Source organism: Hippocampus zosterae, chromosome 21, assembly GCF_025434085.1.
Source record: "Hippocampus zosterae strain Florida chromosome 21, ASM2543408v3, whole genome shotgun sequence".
NCBI classification, from domain to species: Eukaryota; Metazoa; Chordata; class Actinopteri; order Syngnathiformes; family Syngnathidae; genus Hippocampus; species Hippocampus zosterae.
Genome location: NC_067471.1, coordinates 5,909,325 through 5,921,580, shown reverse-complemented (window position 1 = coordinate 5,921,580; position 12,256 = coordinate 5,909,325). Strand labels below are relative to the sequence as shown.

The window sequence follows — 12,256 nt, the reverse complement described above, 5'->3', positions numbered from 1 at the left end:
CATACGATATGCGTCGATGAAAAGAGAACGACAGAGACGGACAGTGCAATAAATCGAATTGCTGTTATTCTCCGATAAGTTTCCTTTCTACGAGCGGGTTTCGAACGTGCATGTGTAAGACCGCAAATGTGACCAAAGCAAAAAGGATCGATCTTCAAGGTATATTCCGGGTGAAAGGTAACAGGCGTCAAGAAGGGAGGCTTTCTTTCTCACCACTATTTGTTCGCCGTTGATGAAATCGAATTATCTGGCGTCCGAAATTTGAGTCAAGACACATACGAGTCCGTTTATTGATTTTTTTTTTAAGATCACAATGAGTCGTGCAAGCATGCATGTAAATGAGTGTGTGTTTGTGTGCGCAGCTTTAATGAGCCTTTACTTTGCTGACAGGACTGACGAGTCTAAAACTCTATTGAGGGGTTGTTGGGTTTTGTTTTTTGTCTTCTCCGCAGCTGGGAATTGTGCAGAGAGGCGTTCAAAGACCAATTATTCACATTGTTGTATCAGGCGACTTCACCTTGTTTTCCTGTCACAGACAAAGTGAGAGTGTGTCGAACGGGTGGCCATATCGGGATGACAAGCCACACCCCCTGGGTTGCGTGAGGGCTTTTCATTGGCCGACGTCACTTGGTCGCCTTGGTAACGGCTGCATCGTCTCTCACTTTGGACCTCTTCTTTCTCGAAAGTTTTTTTTTCTTTCATTTTAGACTCTAGAAAAGGGAAAGAATATACAAATAAATCAGAATATTAAATTCAATCACTTTTTCTACTCCTATTTTCCAAAAAAAGTGACACTGAAAAAAAACAGGAAAAAAAAGTTTATTTGTAAATAAGTCGTGTACAGTTTGTATCTGTAAGTCGTCAGTCTGTCATTGGTGACAGAGTCTGTCTTGCTTATAACGCACGCTACCAGTAAATAAAAAAACAAAAAAGGAAAAAGTATATTTAGACTGTATGGTCCCTTGAAAGCAAGTTTTAAATTAATATCTGATGTATATTCCTGTAACATTGCATTTTTATCTGAGGAATGATGTTATTAAAAAAAAGTACAAATAAATTGCATTTCCTACAGTCGTCTTCCTCATGCTCCCTTGTTCCTTCATTGTCATTGATCGGCTTTATTACTTTACTTATTTATATTTCTCATTTGTATAGCACTTGTAAAGGCGCTTACAAATGTGATGTATTATTATAATTTCGAACTGTGTTGAAGAGGTTAAACAAATTACTTTTCTGTCGAAATTTGAACATTCCGAAGGGTTTGAAAGCAGGACAAGCCTCACCATGAATTCACCATGCTCTCGCGAGGTTATAACATTATATGTTGAAGTCGCAATTGTTGTTTGTTTGTTGTTAATATTAACGAGTTGTACAAACGACACTGCCTCTTTGTGACACCACGCGCTCCTGCTACAGTCATTCATAATAATAAATAGTCCGGTCAATTCCAGTCGTGACGAATTGTTTTAAAATGACCGTTAAGAGACCGAATACTCGATATGGTCCAACACTGCCGTGCCGTGGTCATCTTGAGTAACTACATCCAGGTTGGCGATGGGTGAATGGATGTAAAAGAAACTTTTATCCATCTAGCCATTTAACTTGGGGACCACTTCATTCGGCTTATCAACTGTGACAAACGTTACTTCCCATAACCAAGACATAAAATGTAACTAATAATTTGGCCATTTTTGGACACTTCGACGGGTACGTTTGGAGGGGCACGTCACGTGATCACCCGTGAGAGGAGGGATACACACGGGACTCTGCAGACCCGCCTCCTCGATGTCAGAGATTGAGATTTTTTTCAGTTGACGTGTGTGGAGCAGAAAGAGACACGGGGAGAGAGATCGCGAGAGTGTGTGTGACCCGAAGAGAGACACTCCACACCTTCATGGAGGCACTTGCACCCCTCAATCTGATGTTTGCCTGACACCATGTGTGGGAGACGTGAAAGAAACTCACCTGGACGTCACGATGAAGACTTCTCCTTTGTCAGCCCCGTGGTCAAATATCTACTCTTCATATTTAATTTCGTCTTTTGGGTGAGTCTGCTAAATTTCCGGGTTTTTTTTGTTGTTGTTCGCGTCAGACGATTTATCAAACAAATTGAGCAGACAATTGATTCAAACTTGAAATGTGTAGTCACAAAAAGCTCAACCCAGAATACGATCACAGCAGTGCGGCAGCTAAAAGTAAACAAACGCGTTAAAAGTGAAACAGTTGCACCGTTCTCAACAAAGCAAAGTCCAAATTCATGTTTGTTCGCTTTAAGAAGATTTGGATTATAGATTAAGATCGGAGGAAAAGGTGTACACAAAATGAACACCGTCACTGGTTTACGTGCTTGGGCAAGACGAGGATGTGTAAAAACTTGAAGAGATTCCTGTTAGAATGTGCAGTTTGTTACACTTGCCCCCCCCCCCGCCCCCAGGCACTACACGGAAATTGACAATAGCTTTATAGAGTAGAATAGAGTTTTTTTCATAACTAACGTTTAGGTTTCGTGAGCATATCATTCCGAAGCTTTTGGGATTTATTTTAAATGTGTTAATTCGGTATTACGGTACGCTCGTATTTAAAAACAAGAAAGTCGAACAGACATTTGGAAATTGTAGTATCACTTGATTTATTTAAAAAAAATATATAATAAAACTAATACTAAGACTAATAAAAAAAACACTTTCTGAAAAATTCAAACACTAACAATTGACATGTCACGCAATCACGCGATAGAAAATAATTTTATATTTCATAGCGTGCATCCCGGGAAACCGCCACTGTTGCACTGTATTAGTGCAAAATGTTTGCATCTCTCAGCGCTGACACAATCGACTGTTCAGGTTTCTTCACGCAAACAAAAGAGCCCCGGTGAGTCGCGGTGCATTAGTACGGTAACAAGATCCAGTCCATTCATCGCGGAGATTCAGAATGGGCTCCAAATAAATACTAATAAAAAGAGGCCTCGTTTTTTTTGGGGGGGGGGGGGGCGCATGGTGGGCACTGGCCGCGGCAGTAAATCAAACTCTGTTGTTCTTCTTAAGTGTTTTCGCGAATGGCACCACTCCCAGGACAAGTATGAACACATGCTCCTCACATCATCATTCTTGCGCAATGAAGTTGTAAACGATGCCATGAAGTTTCTCCTCACCTCTCTTTGCTGACTACTTACAGCTCATCGCCATGGCCATGATCGCTATCGGTGTGTACGCCCGCGTCGTCAAGCATGCAGGTAAATCGGTCATGCGATCGGCCCAAATAAACCAAACGGGGGGTTCAGAAAAATCCAACCCTTGATCGACTCGTCCCATAGAGACGGCGTTGGCGTGTCTCGCCGTGGATCCGGCCATGATGCTGCTGGTGGTCGGCGTCCTCATGTTTATCATCACTTTCTGCGGCTGTGTGGGCTCGCTGCGGGAGAACATTTGCCTGCTGCAGTTTGTAGGTTGCCATTTTGGGGACGCGGAAGTTGTCAAGCAAAGCAGCTCACTCTCTTCTTTTTTTTTTTTTTTTTTTTTGCTTTTTTTCCGCAGTTCTGCATCAGTCTGACTGTCATCTTCCTGCTTCAGTTAGCTGCTGGAGTGCTAGGATTCATCTTTTCTGATAAGGTAAACCGTTTCTTTATTTTATTTTTCTTATTATTGTGGTTTACTTGGGGAGCAATGACCATATTTGGGTGTTCTGTCCCAACTGTATGTTTTTATAAAGTACATTATTAGACAGTGCTTTTTTTTTTTAATTAGAAAATACTCCGAACATTTTATAGTGTTTTTTTGGGGGGTTGGGGGGTCTGAAATGGGGAGTGAATTGTATTTTGGGTCACAAGCGTCGTTAAATTAAACACGAAGATAATGGCCCCACTGAGATATAATTAGCAATGTCGCCCTCTGTTGGTAATTTTTATGTTAGCACATACTCCCCCTTTCCTCAAGTGAACATTTTTAAATTGCTGTATGAACCAAAAAAAGTACAGATTTCCACAAAACGTTTTTTTTTGGCTATGTCTGTTTTTCAATCAATAAAGTTTTCTTTATTCTTCTTTACAGGCCCGTAACAAAGTCACGCAAATGGTCAACAACGCCATCGTGCACTACAGAGATGACATGGACCTGCAGAACCTCATCGACTTTGGCCAGAAAGAAGTCGGTCACTACCTCACATGTCATCATAACATGTGTTTTTTAATATCCGGTCCAAAAAAAAAATACATACATCTCTCTATCCCTTCAGTTTGCCTGCTGTGGAGCCATGACCTACACTGACTGGTCCAACAACATGTACTTCAACTGCACCGCCAACAATCCCAGCCGGGAACGCTGCTCTGTCCCCTTCTCATGTTGCATCATCACCAAAGAAAAGGTTTCATCTCATCTTCCTCACTTTTTTTTTTTTTTTTAATTTCAATCAAATTTTTGTGTGTGTGCAGGTGGAGGTGATTAACACCATGTGCGGGCAAGGCATGCAGGTCGTGGAATACATCGATGCCGGCAATGTCATCCACACCAACGGATGCATCGACAAGGTAGTGGACTGGATTCACAGTAACCTCTTCCTGTTGGGAGGCGTCGCGCTGGGGCTGGCCATACCTCAGGTGGGGACCCCACATGCGTACACACACACACACACACAAAGAGTGGGCTAACAATGGCAGCCTCTTGCAGTTGGTGGGCATCCTGCTTTCTCAAATGCTCATCAGCCAAATTAAAGACCAGATTGAGCTGCAGAATTACAACCTGAAACATCGCGCCGACCCGTGGAGATGACCAGTCAGAGCCACCTGCCTCACATGTGTGACACCAGCAACAATTTTGACCTCTTCTCTTGACCTTAATGTTATTTTTGTTTGGGATGGAAGTGGGGGGGAGGGGGGACTGAAACAGTCACTTAAGTTGGAACAACTTTAAAATGTAAATTATTGACATTAATAGCAACAATGTTCGCTAGCACAACAAAGCTAGCTGTTTTTTACTTATCACTATACTTATTTGAATTGCCCATCGTAAAATGGAGTTCAGGGTGGGGGGGGGGGATAAAACACTCACTTAAGTTGGAACAACTTTAAAATGTAAATTATTGACATTAATAGCAACAATGTTCGTTAGCACAACAAAGCTAGCTGTTTTTTTACTTATCACTATACTTATTTGAATTGCCCATCGTAAAATGGAGTTCAGCCAACTTTTATTTTCACTATACGTACAGTGCACACCTGTGTTACGTTGGCATCCATGATGCTGCATATGTGTAAAAAGGGACGTAATAGTGATTTTTTTTTTAAACAGAAATAATCTCGTTTCGCAATGCCAATGTGATTTCCTCAAGATACTTTTAGTGCCATGTTACATGAGTTTTTGGAAACTTTTTCAGTTTGACATTTTATTTAAATGTTACCTCTGTGTTACAAACCTGGAAACGTTCTAAGGATAATTAAGTGTTCGGCTGTGCTGCGTGACAACAAAAATAAATTGACTGTAAATCAGTCGGAAGTCACAAAGGTCTGTGCATTTCTTGACTGAATCAACTTGGTGGCGAATGTGCTGACATATTTACTTGTCGTTATATCATGTGTAAAACGTTGTTGTTTTTAAAAGTCAAACTTGAGAGCAGTAGTGACGCAGATTGGTAGGGAAAAAATAACGCTCTCAAATGCTCAAACGAGCCAATCAAAACACCCCCAATTCGATATAAACATGACAATTCCATGTTTCGCCGACGCTGTTTCGCCACACTCGACTGTTTGTGTGCGTGTGCGCATGCGCGAGAGAGATGGCCGAGGTTTCGCTTTGTGTGTGGTCCTGTTTTTCTGTTTTTTCTCCTGCTTTATTTACTCCTGATTTAAGGAGTCGGTGGAGGTTGTAAGGAGCCCCCCCCCCCCACACACACAAAATTATTATTTTAAATTATTTTTATTGACATGTATTTATCTGTCCTTGACTTATCCAGGTAAGGAAAGAAAGAACCGACTCTCATTTGCACTGGCAACCTAAATAAAATGTAAAACGGACTTTCGTATTCACAGTTGTGTTTAAAAAAAAACGTAAATTAAATGATATTGTCTATGTGTGATATCACTGCCATGAGGCCCTTTTTTTCCTCCCTGTGAGCAGATGGGGGGGAGGATGGGAGGTGGGATTTGTGGTACTGTTGCTACGTGAAAATTCCCCAGCCAGACTGGAAAACTGAGTGAGGAAGTCTCAGTGAAACAAAAGGACAACATTCACACGCTTGGAATGAGCAGATAAATAGACGCATTGGTAGTTTTACTTAAAAAAGAAGAGGGGGTGGAAGGGGTACAGTGCAGGGGGTGGAGAAGGGGTTGGCGCATGCGCACTGGCAGTTGGAGCTCCAGTTACACTTTTTCAGATTTTTGGGATGTGGGGGGGAGGGCGAATTCGCAACTTTCTCAACATTTTCCCACTCAATAAACCCCCGACCACTCACTTTTTTGTGTCGTCACATTGTCCATTTGGATCATTTTGAACACGTTTTGGATTTTTTTTTAATTCACGATGGAATTTGAAGACGAACCAAAGGGGGAAAAGAAGGCAGGGTTTCGTGGAGGAAAAACTTTGGATCGTCCTTAAACTTGTGCTCACATTTTGGGATCTTTCATCAAAGAAGCGGAACTGGGGGAAAAAAAACATGGCTTTTGAGCTTCGACAACAATCTGACTATTAAAGCAACCTGATTCAACTTGATCGTCATTTTTTTTTTGCAAGATTTAGTCTATCCCCCGTTTGTGCTCGCACCCCCACCCCCTCTCGCTTCCTCCTCTCGTTCCCAAGATGTCCTCCCAAGTTTGGAGCGCCTTTGTTGGCTTGTCCGGGATGCTGTTCGTGTTGGCTGGCTACAGCCTCGCCGTGCAGCTGCCCCACAACGTGACCATATTCGAGGACAAATGCAAGACGACGACGACGTGCGAGGCGCTCAAATACAACACATGCCTGGGCTCTCCTCTGCCGTACACGCACACGTCCCTGGTGCTGGCCGAAGACTCCGATTCCCAGGAGGAGGCTTTCGAGAAGCTGACCATGTGGTCTGGTGAGTTGCGACGACACTAATCACAACCATAAGTCATCTCCGAATAGATTCTGACGTGTTTTATCAAGAGAAACGGCAGAAATGCCACCACATCATCGCAGGGGTAGGCAAGTGAGGCAGTGTCTCCCCCTGCTGGCCGATATATGCATGTGACGGGAGAAAAATAACGATTGTATGAAATTGTTTCATTTTAGTTGTGTGCTTTCACCGAAAAAGTCGCTGCCTAAGTACAGTTCACTGTTTTTGAATGTTGATCATAATTGTAGTACCAGCACGGGACAGTATAAGATGTTGTGATGTCATTCCGACGTGTTTTATCAAGAGAAACGGCAGAAATGCCACCACATCATCGCAGGGGTAGGCAAGTGAGGCAGTGTCTCCCCCTGCCGGCCGATATATGCATGTGACGGGAGAAAAATAACGATTGTATGAAATTGTTTCATTTTAGTTGTGTGCTTTCACCGAAAAAGTCACTGCCTAAGTACAGTTCACTGTTTTTGAATGTCGATCATAATTGTAGTACCAGCACGGGACAGTATAAGATGTTGTGATGTCATTTCCCAGGTCTGCGGAACGCTCCTCGCTGCTGGTCCGTCATCCAGCCTCTGCTGTGCGCCGTCTACATGCCCAAGTGTGAAAACGGCCGAGTGGAGCTGCCAAGTCAGAGTTTGTGTCTGGCCACGCGTCGCCCTTGCAGCATCGTGGACCAGGAGCGCGGATGGCCCAACTTCCTCAAATGCGAGAAATTCCCAGTGGGCTGCTCGGTAAGCCCAGGGATGACGAGTCCTCGTTTTTTTTTTGTCATCCGGATCCTAATTTTAATCTTTCTGTCGCAGAACGAGGTGCAGAAGCTGAAGTTCAACACGTCGGGCCAATGCGAGGCGCCGCTGGTGAAGACGGACATCCAGTCGAGCTGGTACAAGGACGTGGAAGGCTGCGGCATCCAGTGCGACAACCCGCTGTTCACCAAGGAGGAGCACGATGACATGCACGCCTACATCGCCTACTTTGGCACCATCACCCTCCTCTGCACCTTCTTCACCCTGGTGCGCCTTCTCTTTTCAATTCATTGCTCCAGAGTATCTCAATCAGGCATTACCAAGCGGAATGTCAGGGGGCCTAAGATTGACCCTTGTTTGTCGCCAGGCCACGTTTCTGGCCGACTGGAAGAACTCCAACCGCTACCCGGCCGTCATCCTCTTCTACATCAACGCCTGCTTCTTCGTGGGCAGCATCGGATGGCTGGCGCAGTTCCTGGACGGCGCCCGTGACGAGATCGTGTGCAAGAGCGACAACACCATGAGACTCGGGGAGCCCTCGTAAGTTCCCCGCCGAAAGTCCGCCGCAAACCTGCCGGACTTGAAACGTTTTCTTTTGCCCGCAGTTCGTCCGAGACCTTATCCTGCGTGACCATCTTCATCATCGTGTACTACTCGCTCATGTCGGGAGTGATTTGGTTCGTGATGCTGACGTACGCCTGGCACACGTCCTTCAAGGCGCTCGGCACCACCCAGCAGCCGCTCACCGGGCGCACCTCCTACTTCCACATGGTCACGTGGTCCATCCCCTTCGTCCTCACCGTCGCCATCTTAGCCATCGCGGAGGTACGTCAGGGGACGTTCTTATTTTTTTTGTTTACAAACCCGCAACGTCAAAATGATTAATTTCGGATTTCCATTCAAACTCTGAGGTGGATGGCGACTCGGTGAGCGGGATCTGCTTTGTCGGCTACAAGAACTACAGATACCGCGCCGGTTTCGTGTTGGCGCCCATCGGCGTCGTGCTGGTGGTCGGCGGCTACTTTCTCATTCGAGGTAAGCCCCGCCGTTGTCCCGCCTCACGCAATCATCCGGGTTCGGGCTGAGCGCCTTTTGTTCCTTATAGGGGTCATGACCTTGTTCTCCATCAAAAGTAACCACCCGGGTCTCCTGAGCGAGAAAGCAGCCAGCAAAATCAACGAGACGATGCTGAGACTCGGTATGCTCCGAATGAACACGTGTGGACGAATCCAAAAAATCTAAAACCAAATCTTTGTCTTTTTAAAAAAAATTCTTCTCAGGAATATTTGGCTTCTTAGCTTTCGGCTTTGTTTTCATCACATTCGGCTGCCACTTCTATGACTTCTTCAACCAGGCCGAATGGGAGAGGAGCTTCAGGGAATACGTGCTGTATGTTTTTTGTTTTTTTTGTGGGGGGGGGGTTCCCCTCCCCATGTCCCATTTATATGTTCTGTCACCACGCGGTTCCAGATCATAACAAGTGCTTTGATATGACTGACAGATGCGAGGCCAACGTCACCATCGCCTCCCAGACCAACAAGCCGATCCCAGAGTGCACCATTAAGAACCGACCCAGTTTGATGGTGGAGAAAATCAATCTGTTCTCCATGTTCGGCACCGGCATCGCCATGAGTACGTGGGTGTGGACCAAGGCTACCATCCTGATCTGGAAGCGCACCTGGTGCAAGTAAGCTGGTGACGACAAGCTCTCGCTCGGGCTCCGTTCGGAGTATCCGATCATGGTTGATTTGTTCCCGCCTTCAGGATCATCGGGCGCGGCGACAATGAACCCAAGAGGCTCAAGAAGAGCAAGATGATCGCCAAGGCCTTCGCCATGCGGAAGGAGCTGCACAAGGACCCAGAGAAGGAGCTGTCCTTCAGCATGCACACCTTGTCACATGACGGACCTGTCGGTAAGGACCGGATCCCGGTCCGGAGAAAATATCCAGACATCCAATCTTGCTAACCGTTTTCATTTCTCTAGCCGGGATCAACTTCGACATCAACGAGCCATCCAATGACATGTCGTCGGCTTGGGCGCAGCACGTGACCAAGATGGTGGCCCGGCGAGGCGCCATCTTGCCTCAGGACATCTCGGTCACTCCCACAGGAACGCCGGGTGAGAATTTAAGGCGCTGTTTGATTGTTTTGGATAACTTGACACAATAACAACAAACGCATCGAGACAACAAGGCGCTCTAATGCAGCCACACTGGCCCAAAGCTGCGGTCCATTTACGTTTTTCTCTCGGTGTGTTGCGTGCACTCACGGCAAACGATGAGGCGTTCTGAAGCGCCCACACCGGTGGACTATCCAAAAGGAATATGTACCTTTAGGTGTACGCTTCGCTAGCTAGCAAATCAAGTCTTGAAGTATTTGTACTTTGTTACGTCCCGCCACTGTTCCCGCCTGACGTATTTTGGGTTTCTTCCATAGTTCCACCCCCCGAGGAGAGGAACAGGTTGTGGATGGTGGAGGCTGAAATCTCCCCGGAGATGATAAAGCGAAAGAAGAAGAAGAAGAAAAGGAGGAAGGAGCCGCACAGACCGGCAGAGGAGGCGGTAGCGGCGGACCACCAGGCTTTTCCCCAGCGGGAGTTTGGCCGTAGCTCGGTGCCCCGCCTCCCCAAGCTGCCCTCCCACCCAAGCCTGGTGGCCAACCTGCGGCGACAGCAGATGCTGGAGGACGATGTCCTGCCGGGTTCCTATCCTGATTTTCCGCCCTCGCCCGGTGACGAGCGGCGCCGCTTGCCGCCCTATCAGAGCGCTCGGAGCAACTCCGGCCGCGGCGTTTTCTCGGATCGCCCGGAGGACCTTGGTCTTGCCCCGCGATGCCCACCCGCCACCTCCTTCTACGGCCATGAGGGGCTGTCGGAGAGGATGGCGCACGTGGCCAGGGTGCCCGCTGGCCGGCGGGTCGCTTACGGCCCCGCCCACTCCAGGACTAACTTGATGGAGGCGGAGCTTATGGACGCCGACTCAGACTTCTAAGTTGCACTGACAGCGAGCTAAAGAAAAAAGTGCTGGATACTTTCAAAACTTAAGTAAACCTATGTTTATTTTTTACAAAGTCTTTTTTTTTTTCATTGTAAGGAAAGGGATAACAAAAAAAATATATACATATATATATATTTTTGTACTGCTAAGTCCGATAAAACTTCCTTGGCAACTTTATGATGGAACACAAATGAGGCAGCTATAAAATAGCTTAAAGGATTGTAGATTAATCTGAAAAATAAAAATAAAAAGAAAGAATAGCATCATCGCATCTTCATGGCAGGTTACCATTAAAGTAGGCGAAACTATTTTGAAAGAATGACTCTGTTTCCTGTACACGTTTATCCTCCCCACACTCACTTTTTAGCCAGTAAATACTACAAATGTTTATGTACTAACTTTAATCTATGGTGCTTTTTACAATACTGTACACGTAATAATAGAAGGAAATAATACGCTAGTGTCTTATAAAGATTCAAATATTGTGGGGGGGGGGTTTATTCTTTCAATTAGCAACATGATTTAAAAAAAAAGATCACACAAAAGCACATAGCAATGTTTCAATTTTTTGGGACTATTTCTTAAATATGAACAGAAAATCCATGTACTTTCATTCTTTTTTTTTGTCACCGTGTCTCTCTTTGTGAGCATGTATGTAAGATGTTCATAGATGTCACATGAAGGGTATTGTTTGTACAGATTTCTACATATATCTAAAACGGTTTGATTTTTCAAAAGAAAAACAAGGGGATGCGCAAAGAGATTGTACGTTTTTTTTATTGTCAAAATATAGTTGCTTTAAGTCATATTTCCCTTTTTTTTTACACACATACACGTGTGAATTTTCTATTCTTGTGAGATGTTTATATTTATATTAGTAGCTCTGCTAGTTTCTGAAACAGAATTTTACGTAAAGTCAGTCCCACCCCGCCCTCCAAAAAAAAAGAAAAAGAAACGTAATTTTTATGGGTATTTTCTGACCCTTTAAAAGCACCGAGCTCTGTTTTTGTGTGCTTTGAAAAGATTTAACAGCTGTTATTTTTATGTATTTGTACATGTTGCCTCGCGACTGTTTAAAAAAAAAAAGAAGTCCCTTTTATGATAGCTGTATCTGTTTTTACGTGTAAATAAATGTAACCCGACACTCTTGGCCGAATTGTCAGCACTCTTCAGCAATTTTATTCTGTAGTTTAAACTCCTTTCAAAACGTTGTAGACACAAAGAAATCATTATACTGTTCATACATTACAGTTTAAAGTGATGAAGATGATTTATCCCTGAGTGGGCGGGGCCAAAGTTAACAACATGAAAAACGATATTTTTTTAATGCTTTTTGAATATATTTTTTTTCGAATGTAACACTTGTCTTTTAAATAGTCTTTCTTCTTACAGGGCACAAAAAATATTTGAGAAAAAAAAAGCTTTTAAAATTTCTTTCAT

The 12,256-nt window shown here is 44.6% G+C and overlaps 2 protein-coding genes across 2 annotated transcripts; both read left to right on the top strand.

The window, feature by feature from the left end:
- Nucleotides 1-1,754: 1,754 nt before the first annotated feature.
- Nucleotides 1,755-5,543, top strand: tspan33a (tetraspanin 33a). Its single transcript, XM_052055153.1, has 8 exons — nt 1,755-2,045; nt 3,175-3,232; nt 3,314-3,441; nt 3,534-3,608; nt 4,047-4,142; nt 4,231-4,359; nt 4,427-4,591; nt 4,662-5,543. Exons 1-8 carry the CDS (start codon nt 1,938-1,940, stop codon nt 4,761-4,763), a joined length of 861 nt encoding a protein of 286 aa, XP_051911113.1. The 5' UTR covers nt 1,755-1,937; the 3' UTR covers nt 4,764-5,543.
- A 787-nt stretch (nt 5,544-6,330) lies between these two features.
- On the top strand, nt 6,331-11,972 carry smo (smoothened, frizzled class receptor). The gene is made up of 12 exons (XM_052055144.1): nt 6,331-7,041; nt 7,606-7,805; nt 7,878-8,087; nt 8,188-8,360; nt 8,426-8,645; nt 8,732-8,855; nt 8,926-9,018; nt 9,101-9,209; nt 9,322-9,507; nt 9,585-9,733; nt 9,805-9,939; nt 10,257-11,972. The coding sequence occupies exons 1-12, from the start codon at nt 6,786-6,788 to the stop codon at nt 10,808-10,810; spliced, it is 2,409 nt and encodes an 802-aa protein (XP_051911104.1). The 5' UTR covers nt 6,331-6,785; the 3' UTR covers nt 10,811-11,972.
- The last annotated feature ends 284 nt before the right edge of the window (nt 11,973-12,256 follow it).

Bases quoted from the DNA above. Each gene is read 5' to 3' on its own strand.
- tspan33a (XM_052055153.1), top strand. From the start codon at position 1,938: ATGTGTGGGAGACGTGAAAGAAACTCACCTGGACGTCACGATGAAGAC. The intron at 2,046-3,174 runs GTGAGTCTGCTA...GACTACTTACAG, and splicing joins TATTTAATTTCGTCTTTTGG to CTCATCGCCATGGCCATGAT. The intron at 3,233-3,313 runs GTAAATCGGTCA...CTCGTCCCATAG, and splicing joins CCGCGTCGTCAAGCATGCAG to AGACGGCGTTGGCGTGTCTC.
- smo (XM_052055144.1), top strand. From the start codon at position 6,786: ATGTCCTCCCAAGTTTGGAGCGCCTTTGTTGGCTTGTCCGGGATGCTG. The intron at 8,361-8,425 runs GTAAGTTCCCCG...TTTTGCCCGCAG, and splicing joins ATGAGACTCGGGGAGCCCTC to TTCGTCCGAGACCTTATCCT. The intron at 9,210-9,321 runs GTATGTTTTTTG...TATGACTGACAG, and splicing joins AGCTTCAGGGAATACGTGCT to ATGCGAGGCCAACGTCACCA.